This window comes from Myxine glutinosa, chromosome 9 (genome assembly GCF_964187855.1).
Source record: "Myxine glutinosa chromosome 9, kmMyxGlut1.1, whole genome shotgun sequence".
In the NCBI taxonomy this organism is placed as follows: Eukaryota; Metazoa; Chordata; class Myxini; order Myxiniformes; family Myxinidae; genus Myxine; species Myxine glutinosa.
Window position 1 is genome coordinate 10,263,888 of NC_136269.1, and position 14,556 is coordinate 10,278,443.

Consider the following 14,556-nt stretch of genomic DNA (forward strand, 5'->3'; position numbering starts at 1 on the left):
TATGGAAGGAATCTGCCATCATGCACTAGTATCAGAGAGTGGCACAAGGTGTTTAAGTAAACTGGAAATTGTCAGAAACAGAAAAGTACCGGTCGACCAAGCACAAGTGCAGTAGACGTTCAACGAGTGCGTGAATCGTTTCAACAAAGTCCCAGAAAATCAATCTGATGAAATTTCTTGAGCGTGATCTACACAACAATTATATTAGAGAATATAAATTTATGATGTCATCGCTCATGTGGTCTGGCAGCCATATTGGATCAAAGAAAAAAACCCTTCAAAAACAGAAGAGTTGGCTCTCACCATGTTGACTGTGCAGGGTAAGTATTCTCTGAATACCATCTAGTTGTATCATTTGTGGTTCTAAATATATTAACAACCAAAGTTGTCTGGGTCTTTTTGGAACACCCTTTATAGTAGCTTTCTTCTTTATAGCAACAAAAGTTTCATTCCAATTACCTGTACTTTAGTTTTGCTCTAACTATACAAATGACTTGCATTTGAATGTTATGACGCATGCCTCCCATCGCTTTTCTGACAGGTTTAATCAAAAGACAGCATGTTGGACTTCACAAACATATTGCATGTGTATATGTCATTGTCAATGATGTAAAATGAAGTAAAACACACGAAAAAGGATGTTTTACAAGACGTAATTGTTATTTACGCTCCTTCCGTGTTTTTATGTTTTTTATTGCTTCAAAAAGTATTACTATATATAATTTTGTGTGCTCCTTTCATGTACTTTTTATATTTATGCCTCCACTGACATATTTGCTGGAGGCATTATGTTTTGGGGTTGTCCATTCGTGTGTCAGTCCATGATAGATTTTTATTATTCGATAACTTAAGAACAGCTGAAGGGATGTATGGCAAACTTGGCAAAAGTACAATAATGATGCCAGTAACCAGTGACCGAATGAACTGATTCGATTGTGGGGTCAAGAGGTCAAAGGTTAGAGGTCACGTTAGATAAGAATTCTGTTACCAAGCTAACTTGTCAACCAGTGATCGGATTTTGGCCAAACTTGATATCCGTAAGTATATTGATACGGTTTTGAGATTTGTATATATGACATCATTAAAGGTTAAAGGTTTGCCCCCCATAGTTAGTCCACAAGCAACACGTAGGCCCACTTAGAGTATTAGTTATGTCATAGTATGTGTAAGAGTAGGCCATTTCCCTAGTAATATCTGCGTTGTGTACAGACATGAGCTTAGGTTCCTTCCATTTTGCGTCCGCCCTTCAGTTTCATCTATGGGCTTAATTGATCCCGCGCCCCATTTGGCATCACTCAATTCTGTTACGCTTTGGCTGCCAGCAGCGTTCGCTGCCCTTTTTTCGCTCGAAACTAGTCAAGTGACACGAGGTAGGCCTGAAAAGAGGGAGGTGTGCGGGGTCGGGGTGTAGTGGCGTCGAGGAGCACGCCAGAGGCGATGACGGCAAGGGCCACCAGCCAACCAGGGCTCTGAGGGCATGGTGTGATAGGGCGTGGTAAGGGCGCGTCTAGCAAGTTCCAGAGAGTTCGCTGGGCAGGGTTATATAAGCCTTCGCACAAAGCCCTTGAAAAGGGACTTGTTGGCAAAGGACTTATGAGAGGAGGACTTATGAGGACTCGGAGGACTCGCGTGCACACGACAGTTTCGAGAGGATTTGTCGGAGGTCTGGAAGGAATTGCGCTGTATCGAGAGAACTTACCAAGAGGACTGAAGCGGAGGGCTTATTGCAAGAGACTTACCAGCGGAAGCGCATTGAGAGCACTTCATCGTGTGAACGCTTCGAGGCTTAGCGCAGTATTTTTTGAAAGACAAATATGGTATTATCTAGTAATCACTTTACTTTCTCTCTGTTTCCATCACTCTCTCTTATTCTTTCCCCCTTTCTCTCTTTTTCTCCTTCCTTGCGCGATTTTATTAGCCCCCGTTGGACTTGGTCTGAAATGGGGGCTTATGGATTGAGTCTCGTCTGTCTGTCTGTCCGTCCGTCTGTGCTTGCATCCGCAACCATATCTCAGAGACTGATTTTGTTCATACTTAGCATAAAGACAATACATGATGGTATGCAAATGCACATCATTGTGTTTTGCGATGCGATCAAAGATGGCCGACTGGCGGCCATTTCGTTAGTTAAACGTGTCCCCAACCATTTCTCGATATACATGGACCGACTTTGTTCAAACTTGGCAGAAGCGCAGCACATGAGAGTATACATTTGCAGAAGATTTTGTTTTGTAATCCGACCAAAGATGGCCGACTGGCGGCCTTTAACTCCGTACATTAAAATTGCTAAAACCACAGGGGCTATGACATTTTATATCTTTTTATTCTTGTTCTCATTGACATATAATAATTTATTTGTTCATATGGTCAACATTTCTTTGTTTGATTTGCCATTGTTCTTTACCTTTTATTGTTGTTCTAATTTATTCTTCTGGGTTAGCAATATTTGCTGATACAATTTTGTTTGTTTTCGAAATGTTTTATTTGCTGTAAACTTGACTCTTAAGTCTTTAGACTTTTGTCATATCTTTGTTTTATTTGAACAAGACCGAAATTGATCGATTGATTGATAAAATAGGAAAAATGTTACCGTTGGATCCGCTACATTAAAGCTTGTGGTCATGCTTCTTCTTCCTCAATCACAGAACCACGAGATTTTAAAACGGGCATCTTTATGATTAAATGTACACAATTTTTTTATTCATAGTAAATAATTTTTTTGCTTTCCACCCAAGTAAATTGATTAATTAGCTTTTCAAACCAAGTAAATTGATTAATAGCTTTTCAAACCAAATAAATTGATTATGAGCTTTTCAAACCAAGTAAATCGATTATGAGCTTTACAACCAAGTAATTCGATTGTTAACTTTCTGACCAAGTAAATAGATTATTAGGTTTACAACCAAGTAAATCGATTAATTAGCTTTACAACCAAGAAAATCGATTATTCGCTTTACAACCAAGAAAATCGATTATTCGCTTTACAACCAAGAAAATCGATTATTCGCTTTACAACCAAGAAAATCGATTATTCGCTTTACAACCAAGAAAATCGATTATTCGCTTTACAACCAAGAAAATCGATTATTCGCTTTACAACCAAGAAAATCGATTATTCGCTTTACAACCAAGAAAATCGATTATTCGCTTTACAACCAAGTAAATCGATTATTAGCTTTACAACCAAGTAAATCGATTATTCGCTTTACAACCAAGAAAATCGATTATTCGCTTTACAACCAAGAAAATCGATTATTCGCTTTACAACCAAGTAAATAGATTATTAGCTTTACAACCAAGTAAATAGATTATTAGCTTTACAACCAAGTAAATCGATTATTAGCTTTACAACCAAGTAAATCGATTATTAGCTTTACAACCAAGTAAATCGATTATTAGCTTTACAACCAAGTAAATTGATTATTCGCTTTACAACCAAGTAAATCGATTATTAGCTTTACAACCAAGTAAATCGATTATTAGCTTTACAACCAAGTAAATTGATTATTCGCTTTACAACCAAGTAAATTGATTAATAGCTTTACAACCAAGTAAATCGATTATTAGCTTTACAAACAAGTAAATAGATTATTAGCTTTACAGCCAGGTAAATTAATTAATAGCTTTTCAAACCAAGTAAATAGATTATTAGCTTTTCAAACCAAGTAAATTAATTAATAGCTTTTCAAACCAAGTAAATCGATTATTAACTTTCCGACCAAGTAAATCGATTATTAGGTTTACAACCAATTAAATCGATTATTAGCTTCACAACCAAGTAAGTCGATTATTAACTTTCCGACCAAGTAAATCGATTATGAGGTTTACAACCAAGTAAATCGATTATTAGCTTTACAACCAAGTAAATCGATTATTAGCTTTACAACCAAGTAAATCGATTATTAGGTTTACAACCAAGTAAATCGATTATTAGGTTTACAACCAAGTAAATCGATTATTAGCTTTACAACCAAGTGAGTCGATTATTAGCTTTACAACCAAGTAAATAGATTATTAGCTTTACAACCAAGTAAATTAATTAATAGCTTTACAACCAAGTAAATTAATTAATAGCTTTTCAAACCAAGTAAATAGATTATTAGCTTTTCAAACCAAGTAAATCGATTATTAGCTTTACAGCCAAGTAAATCGAGTATAAGCTTTACAGCCAAGTAAATCAAGTATAAGCTTTACAACCAAGTAAATCGATTATTAGCTTTACAACCAAGTAAATCGATTATTAGCTTTACAACCAAGTAAATCGATTATTAGCTTTACAACCAAGTAAATCGATTATTAGCTTAACAACCAAGTAAATCGATTATTAGCTTTACAACCAAGTAAATCGATTATTAGCTTTACAACCAAGTAAATCGATTATTAGCTTTACAACCAAGTAAATCGATTATTAGCTTTACAACCAAGTAAATCGATTATTACCTTTACAACCAAGCAAATCGATTATTAGCTTTACAACCAAGTAAATAGATTATTATCTTTCTGACCAAGAAAAATGATTAGTTTTCAGACGAAGTAAATCGATGATTAGCTTTGCACCCAAGTATATCGATTATGAGCTTTACAACCAAGTAAATCGATTATTAACTTTCCGACCAAGTATATCGATTATTAGCTTTACAACCAAGTAAATCGATTAATAGCTTTACATCCAAGTAAATAGATTATTAGCTTTTCAACCAAGTAAATCGATTATTAGCTTTACAACCAAGTAAATTGATTAATAGCTTTACAACCAAGTAAATCGATTATTAGCTTTACAACCAAGTAAATCGATTATTAGCTTTACAACCAAGTAAATAGATTATTAGCTTTCTTACCAAGAAAAAGGATTAGTTTTCAGACTAAGTAAAACGATTATTAGCTTTGCACCCAAGTATATCGATTATGAGCTTTACAACCAAGTAAATCGATTATTAACTTTCCAACCAAGTATATCGATTGTTTGCTTTACAACCAAGTAAATAGATTATTAGCTTTACAACCAAGTAAATCGATTATTAGCTTTACAACCAAGTAAATTGATTAATAGCTTTACAACCAAGTAAATTGATTAATAGCTTTACAACCAAGTAAATCGATTGTTAGCTTTACAACCAAGTAAATCGATTATTAGCTTTACAACCAAGTAAATTGATTAATAGCTTTGCACCCAAGTAAATCGATTGTAAGCTTTACAACCAAGTAAATCGATTGTAAGCTTTACAACCAAATAAATTGATTAATAGCTTTACAACCAAGTAAATTGATTATTAGCCTTTCAACCAAGTAAATCGATTATTAGCTTTACAACCAGGTAAATTGATTATTAGCTTTTCAACCAAGTAAATCGATTATTAGCTTTACAACCAAGTAAATTGATTAATAGCTTCACAACCAAGTAAATCGATTATTCGCTTTACAACCAAGTAAATCGATTAATAGCTTTACAACCAGGTAAATTGATTAATAGCTTTACAACCAAGTAAATTGATTAATAGCTTTACAACCAAGTAAATTGATTAATAGCTTCACAACCAAGTAAATCGATTATTAGCTTTACAACCAAGTAAATTGATTAATAGCTTTACAACCAAGTAAATCGATTGTAAGCTTTACAACCAAGTAAATAGATTATTAACTTTACAACCAAGTATATCGATTATTAGCTTTACAACCAAGTAAATTGATTAATAGCTTTACAACCAAGTAAATCGATTGTAAGCTTTACAACCAAGTAAATCGATTATTAACTTTCCGACCAAGTATATCGATTATTAGCTTTACAACCAAGTAAATAGATTATTAGCTTTACAACCAAGTCAATCGATTATTAGCTTTACAACCAAGTATATCGATTATTAGCTTTACAACCAAGTAAATTGATTAAAAGCTTTACAACCAAGTATATCGATTGTAAGCTTTACAACCTAGTAAATCGATTATTAACTTTCCGACCAAGTATATCGATTATTAGCTTTACATCCAAGTAAATAGATTGTTAGCTTTACAACCAAGTATATCGATTAATAGCTTTACAAGCAAGTAAATTGATTAATAGCTTTACAAGCAAGTAAATCGATTATTAGCTTTACAACCAAGTAAATCGATTATTAGCTTTACAACCAAGTAAATAGATTATTAGCTTTCTTACCAAGAAAAAGGATTAGTTTTCAGACTAAGTAAATCGATTATTAGCTTTGCACCCAAGTATATCGATTATGAGCTTTACAACCAAGTAAATCGATTATTAGCTTTACAACCAAGTAAATCGATAAATAGCTTTACAACCAAGTAAATGGATTATTAGCTTTACAACCAAGTAAATCGATTATTAGCTTTTCAACCAAGTAAATCGATTATATTAGCTTTACAACCAAGTAAATGGATTATTAGCTTTACAACCAAGTAAATGGATTATTAGCTTTACAACCAAGTAAATGAATTATTAGCTTTACAACGAAGTAAATGGATTATTAGCTTTACAACCAAGTGAATCGATTATTAGCTTTCTGACCAAGTAAATAGATTATTAGCTTTACAACCAAGTAAATCGATTATTAACTTTCCGACCAAGTATATCGATTAATTAGCTTTACATCCAAGTAAATAGATTATTAGCTTTACAACCAAGTAAATCGATTATTAGCTTTACAACCAAGTAAATCGATAAATAGCTTTACATCCAAGTAAATAGATTATTAGCTTTACAACCAAGTAAATCGATTATTAGCTTTTCAACCAAGTAAATCGATTATATTAGCTTTACAACCAAGTAAATCGATTATTAGCTTTACAACTAAATAAATCGATTATTAGCTTTACAACCAAGTAAATCGATTATTAGCTTTACAACCAAGTAAATCGATTATTAGCTTTACAACCAAGTAAATCGATTATTAGCTTTACAACCAAGTAAATCGATTATTAGCTTTACAACCAAGTAAATCGATTATTAGCTTTACAACTAAGTAAATCGATTATTAGCTTTACAACCAAGTAAATCGATTATTAGCTTTCTGACCAAGTAAATCGATTATTAGCTTTACAACCAAGTAAATCGATTATTAGCTTTACAACTAAGTAAATCGATTATTAGCTTTACAACCAAGTAAATCGATTATTAGCTTTACAACCAAGTAAATCGATTATTAGCTTTCTGACCAAGAAAATTGATTTGTTTTCAGACCAAGCAAATCGAGTATTAGCTTTACAAACAAGTCAATTGATTATTAGCTTTTCAAGGAAGTAAATCGATTTATTCGTTTTCCAACCAAGTAAAGTGATTATTAGCTCTCCGTCGTTGGCATTTTCGTTGTTCTACAACATCAGTAACCCTGTGGAATGAAGCAATCACACACACACACACACACACACACACACACACACACACACACACACACACACACACACACACACACACACACACACACACACACGAAGGTGGATACTGTCAGACCTGGTATGGCTCAGTTCCACCTTCTGAAACCCGCATGTGGATATACCAATCACCGACACACACATGGATGTATCTTCTTTTAGTAATAGATGCTTGTGAAATCATCTGTTATTGTGTCCTAATGTCATTGGATAGGCATTACTTTGTCAATGTGAAACAGATTTCTAACCGAAAAAATGATAATCATCCATGCATTTATTATATCTCTCTAAAGTGTTCAATGGTTGAACCTTCAGACACTGGGTCATAACCACTGAAGATGGTGCGAGTATAACTGCCCGCAAGGAACCACGCCTTCTGCTCGTGTCCTGCTCCAATCTCAGCAATGGAATTCTTTGCCTTTCCGCGCCTGGAATGGCAGACCTCAAAGTTCCAATTCAATTACCGAACAAATGCTCTACTCACCACTTCAGGTCATGGTTCCATGTTTGTCCTCAAAGCCATTTGTTTGTACGTTTGTCTTTGAAATGCCTCCATTATGCTTGGTAAAAAGGAAACAAACTTATAACATATATATATATTGCCGTGTGATTCCCCAGGTGAACACCACAGGGATCACGAATAGCCAAAGCAAGCTTTTAACTCCGAGGCGACTGATCAAATGCGGGTTTTACTATATGCGCCGGAGGAAGAAAGGGGAGGGGTAAATGAAGGGTCTTACCTGTTGTCCGCCGGCAGTCCCAAAGCCTGCAAATAAAATAACTCAAACGAAAAACAGGTTTATAATGTACAAGGAAAATAACAGATTTATTGAAACGGAATGCCTGTAACAAGAAAAACGAGACGAAAAATAAAGTTTCTATATGGAGCACTCCCAGAACAGACACCGTACACAGACAGAGGGGAATTCAAGGACTGGAAAATAATAGTGTAATTATGGCACTGAGCTCAACTCGCTCGGTGCGTCGTCAGCAATCGTCAGGCCCCGATCGCGCAGTCCAGATGCGGCTTCTGCCTTGGCGGGAACAAGGCCTCGCGGTCCGACTCGAACAGCAGGCGAGCAGCCTGCTTTCCAACTGCGTCGGCAAAACACCAGCTCTTCCGCCTCGTCCCGACCACCACTGACAAGATCTTGGAACACGACCGCCGCAATGAAGCCTAATGAGAGGAATTTCCGTGCACAGCCGTCTTCCACCAAAGATCGGAACCAAGAGGAGAGAGTCGAGGGCAGAGGAAGGTGTGAGGGGCAAGAAGGGAAAATGTCGGTCTGAGTATTCTTTTATTCGTTGGGTCGTGACGTCATCAGTGCTTCTCCACCAATCAGCATGCCACTTCTTCCTCGGCCTTCTTTCACCAATCAGTGAGTGCCTTCTTACTCTGCCTTGGCCAATCACGGCGCCTCGGTGCATGTCTTCAGCCTACTCGACCTCAAAATAATAAAATAGATCATAATAGTTAAACCAAAACAATCAGTTGTGGTAGATAGACACTGAGTGATGATCAATGGTGTTTGTGCAGAAAAACACAGAGAAGTCCCATGCAGCAGAGAACATCAAGGTTCACATGCAGACCAAGCAGTGAGTGGGTGGGGGGTGGAGGGGGCAGAGGAATGAGAATGGTGGTAGGCCCGATGGCGAGCAGATCACCATGAGCAAAGGGAGGGAAGCTGTGTCAGGAAGGGAATGCCAGTCTGCTACACCAAGGCAGGCCCAAAACGTCACCGGAAAACCCGAGAAGCATGCAGCACAGAGCCAGGATTGCAGCCAGGAGCCAAATCTATGGAAATCAGGACAGTTCCCCCTTATCCAGCAGCCTAAGGAGAGCATGGGCATGAGAGCACAATGCAGAGACAAGAATATGGTACCACTCACGACTCCCAAGGCTTCAGGCATTTTTTCATCACAATCCCTGCTCAAATACCTGCCGATCAAAGCCACCGCCAGAAGCCTCCCGGCCGCATCAGGAATGGCCTGAAAGGTTACGAACCCGCACATCACCGAGACCACCACGCTCACGAACAGGGACACACAATCCATGCTGGCAGGGGGAGAGAGGGTGCACCTCGCCGGCACTGAGACTATCCGGGGGTCGGACACTGCGGCACCATGTAAGCCTCAGAGACAGAACTTCAGCACCAAACCGTGCAATGCAGGTAGTTGAGTGGGCCTGGTTTCTTCCCTGGTACCAATTTTTTCGGATGATTGCGAGGGCTCAGGATGTTCTTATTATGAACCATTGCTCCACGCATCCTCAATTTCAGCTCCAACGTTGTACAAAACTCTTAAAAAGTGCATCTCAAAAGTATTAACAGGATTTGTGTCTTTCATTATGAGCCAAGTGCAGGAGCTGATGTTGATGACATTGTGCTGCTGCTGATTTTATTCATTTGTTGTGAAACAAACCAAGTAGCGTCTAAGTTGAAATGCAACTCCCCGACAGAGATCAAGGAGGTTATGGTGAGACGTGGAAGTAGTTTTGATCCGTTAAGTCATTCACTGATTAATATAAAGGAAAGAAATTGGGGTTGATTGTTCATGTTCATAAAAAAGAATTACATTTTTTTGTAAAAGGACCGTGAAAAAATTCGGTTAAAATTCTATAATTTAAATATAATTTTAAAATGTGTCAGAGCATTGACTAATTCATGAACTCTGATAAATCATGCAACAATCAAAAACAAGACCGATGGTCTAACAGCTGCTTGTTTAATACATTAGTTGGAGGATAGTATGACCTGGGTGGGGTTACCAGTTACCAGTTAACAAATAATGTAAGTATTAATTTTTTTGGACTTCAGGCATTGACAGTATTTTTAAAATACCCTGTAAAACTAATGGCAATGATGTTCCTTATTTGTTGTCTTTTTTAAAAGGTCATCCTCGTTACAGTAACATAACCAGCCACCTCCACTCTTTTGTTCCTATTTTCTACCTTTTGTGGAATCACCTCTCTTAGGCTGTTCAAGCTCGATCTCCTCCAACCATTCAAGAAGGCGGTGCACCACCACCATCCCATGACATTCCCCATCCCAACCCGTGATCTTTTTCAACCCCCATTTCCCCGTCCCTACATTTTTTTTTTTTCCCCGTCCCTACCTATCATCTTTTTTAACCCCCGCAATACTTTACTCAACCCTCTTACTTACAGCTAACTGCGTTACCCCCTTTTTACACACTTTTATTTAACTTAATCTGAACTTTTTTTTTGTTTGTCCCGTTTCAAATATTTGAGCCGTTCGTTTTCTAGGTTCCATACATCCAAGAGAGCTGAAATTTGACCCACGGTCCTCTTTTCTGGTACATTTTCATTTTTAAAATTTAATGTTAAAAATTATTATTTAAAAAAAATTAAATAAATAAATAAAAGGCTTAAAACTTTTTCAAAATAAAAGTGTGTGACCCTAAAACATGTTTTTTCGTTTACTTGTTTTACTCCTGCTTGTTCATTCCCTTGTTTTATCAAACTATGGCTCCACTGCCAAACAGTTTGTTGCTTTGTCTACCAAATGTCACCTCGCTCTTCCATCAGCCTCGACCTTGTATTAAAATATATGTTTGTCTTGGCATCTCCCTCTTGAAGCTGGTGTCCCACAAGACGTCGTTATAGGACCTATATTATTATTGTTGCATATCATTAACCTCTTTTCTTTACACCTGGACAATCCTCTGTCCAATTCATGTTTGATTCCACCCTGTGCAGAACAGTACACCACAATTCTGAGGTTTCTTCAGAATCCATTTCTATTTATCGTTTTAAAAAATAGTTAATTTGTCAGTCTCTTGGAAAATATGTCTTTCAACGCAGGAAAATCTCATACCTCGACCATACCTTTAATGAACTCGGAAGCCCTCGTAATCTGACACAAACTGTCTTGGGCGGAGCACATTGCTAAACTGGCTCAAACAGAATGACGCTTCAAAATTATCTGTGTACAGTGCATTCAGAAAGTATTCAGACCCCTTCACTTTTTTCACATTTTGTTAAGTTGCAGCCTTATGCTGAAATCGTTTAAATTCATTTTTTCCCTCATCAATCTCCACTCAATACAGCTGACGATGCATATCAGAGCAAAAACCAAGCCATGAGGTCGAAGGAACTGCCTGCAGAGCTCAGAGACAGGATTGTGTCGAGGCACAGATCTGGGGAAGCCTACAAAAAATCTCTGCTGCATTGAAGGTTCCCAAGAGCACAGTGGCCTCCATAATTCTTAAATGGAAGAAGTTTGGAACAACCAGGACTCTTCCTAGACCTGGCTGCCCGGCCAAACTGAGCAATCGGGGGAGAAGGGCCTTGGTAAGAGAGGTGACCAAGAACCCGATGGTCACTCTGGCTGAGCTCCAGAGATCCTGTGTGGAGATGGGAGAAACTTCCAGAAGGACAACCATCACTGCATCACTCCACCGATCTGGGCTTTATGGCAGAGTAGCCAGACGGAAGCCTCTCCTCAGTGACAGACACATGAAAGCCCGCTTGGAGTTTGCAAAAAAGCACCTCAAGGACTCTCAGACTGTGAGAAACAAGATTATGTGGTCTGATGAAACCAAGATTGAACTGTTTGGCTTCTGTCTGGCCACTCTGCCATGAAGCCCAGATCGGTGAAGTGTTGCAGTGATGGTTGTCCTTCTGGAAGTTTCTCCCATCTCCACACAGGATCTCTGGAGCTCAGCCAGAGTGACCATCAGGTTCTTGGTCACCACTCTTACCAAGGCCCTTCTCCCATGATTGCTCAGTTTGGCCGGGCGGATAGCTCTAGGAAAAGTCCGGGTTGTTCCAAACTTCTTCCATTTAAGAATTATGGAGGCCACTGTGCTCTTGGGAACCTTCAATGCAGCAGAATCTTTTTTGTAGGCTTCCCCAGATCTGTGCCTCGACACAATCCTGTCTCTGAGCTCTGCAGGCAGTTCCTTCGACCTCATGGCTTGGTTTTTGCTCTGATATGCATGTCAGCTGTGAGACCTTGTATAGACAGGTGTGTGCCTTTCCAAATCATGTCCAATCAATTGAATTTACCACAGGTGGACTCCAATCAACGTATAGAAACATCTCAAAGATGATCAAGAGAAATGGGAGGCACCTGAGCTAAATTTCAAGTGTCATAGCAAAGGGTATGAATACTTATGTCAATGTGATATTTCAGTTTTTTATTTTTAATAAATTTGCAAAACTTTCGAAAATCCTGTTTTCTCTTTGTCATTATGGGGTATTGAGTGTAGATTGTTGAGGGAAAAATGAATTTAAACGATTTCAGCATAAGGCTGCAACATAACAAAATGTGAAAAAAGTTAAGGGGTCTGAATACTTTCTGAATGCACTGTCGATGAGATGCACCATTCCGAGTCACTCAGAGCTCAATTTATTGCACAAGACGTTCATCCAAAATATCATGGAGCATGTGTCCCCACATCCTGTTTGACGTCCTGATTCGAGGGATGGAAAACACATTGATGCCTCGCCCTGCATGCAAAATTCCAGGATGACATTTTATAACTGGGTCGGGATTTGAATGCAGGCTAAACAGCTCAAAGGTGAGTGTGCATACCTCCAGGGTAGTTATCCTGCCAGCTCCAGTTGTTTTGCTCTTTAAAAAGCCTTACCAGGAAGGATAATGTGAGAGAAAGCTGGAGCTCCAATAGGAGAACCTTTCGCTGGATGACCATCCATGTTCAGCCCCTCTCCTGAAAGCTAGGAGACCCCAGTAAGCTAGAAGAGTGAATCTGTATGCAGGAAGTAACATTGCATACCCAGGGTGTCTGGAATTACGATGAAGATGAGGCTGTTTCTTGCATACAGCTTCATCTCCCTCATGACTCTTTGAAGACAACAAATCTGCAAACTGTGTGTCGGGGTAGAGGAATTGCCAGAAATTAGCAAATTCCTAAGTTTCACTGGAGAAACAACCTTGAGCTATTACATCACCCTCCCTTACTGATGCTTAGCCTGTGCACACTCATTAAGAGCAACACAGAAAGTGCGGTCTGATCTTAACAAGGAAGTTAATAACACAAAGGAGGTCCCAATATCACTCCCTGTTACCCGTCAGTCCACCTGTGGCTTTTGTGTTTTCCTGTCCATATTTTTATGAGCGGAGATGTGGAGGAAAACAAAATTGTCTTTGTAATTAGTTTATAACTTGTGAGTGAAAGGTTTGTGATCTGTGTACACCTGTTTAACCATGTAATCCAGACTAGTTTGTAGAAGTTCACCTAAAGAGTTTGTGGCTTTGGATGAATAATTGTGTCTTAAACAGGAATTGTGATTGCAAATATGTGAACAGTAGCTAACTATAGTCGTTTATTTTTCGAATCATTCTATATCTGATTGCTCCTCTGTGCATGTCCAAAGTTGAGTTTGAAATGATTTCGATTAAATTGATCATCATGAGCGCAAGGCCTATTTTGCTTGTGTTACGTGGTCCTCCCGGTAACTACCTGGTCTTGGTGACCCCCGGACCGTGGGAGGGACCCCGCCAGAAAGATATATGGTTTATACGCTTTCGTAACGCAATCAATATGAATTCCGGTCAAGAAGAAACCCCACACCAAGGATCCGGAATAATCAAGAATATATTCACCGAGCAATCAACAACCATCAACAATGCACAATCAATATTACAACCATGTGAACTCATCTACACAAACTCTAAGATGGCCATCTTAATCTTATACATTCCTCACGTGAGCCCCACTCCTGACTCCCTCCGTGGTCAATGTCTCTCCTCTCCGCACACGGGCGGTTGAACGAGCCCCGGGCGGACGTGCTCTAAACGTGCCGTCTCGGACTGGGGCCGCGGCTGCAGCGCACCTCCTTGCCAAGCCACGGGGCAAACCCAGCGCGGCGTCCAACGTGCGCGAGGCCCCAAGTGCGATCCTTACGCGTCCTTGTAGATGGGCAAAAACCCAGCGCGGCTTCCGACGCGAGCGAGGCCCAACGTGCGGACCCGTACGCGTCTTTGTAGACGGGGCAAAACCCAGCGCGGCTTCCGACGCGAGCGAGGCCCAACGTGCGGACCCGTACGCGTCTTTGTAGACGGGGCAAACTGTCCCGGACGCTTGGTTTCGTGCACGAACTCACGGTGACTGGACGTGTCAAAAGGTATTTACCGCCCAGGTAACTCCTCTCGCCAGACGTTTCGCAACGGCGCGTTTTCCGCGCAGCGTAAG

At 39.1% G+C, this 14,556-nt stretch overlaps 1 protein-coding gene across 2 annotated transcripts in view; it reads left to right on the forward strand.

The window, feature by feature from the left end:
* The window catches only part of MTARC1 (mitochondrial amidoxime reducing component 1), a 590,200-nt gene that overhangs the window by 18,136 nt on the left and 557,508 nt on the right, over positions 1-14,556 (forward strand). For both annotated transcript variants that reach the window (XM_078784088.1, XM_068129594.2), the window contains exon 2: positions 7,693-7,869. In XM_078784088.1, coding sequence (XP_078640214.1) covers positions 7,693-7,869 — 177 coding nt within the window. The remainder of the gene's footprint in view (positions 1-7,692; positions 7,870-14,556) is intronic.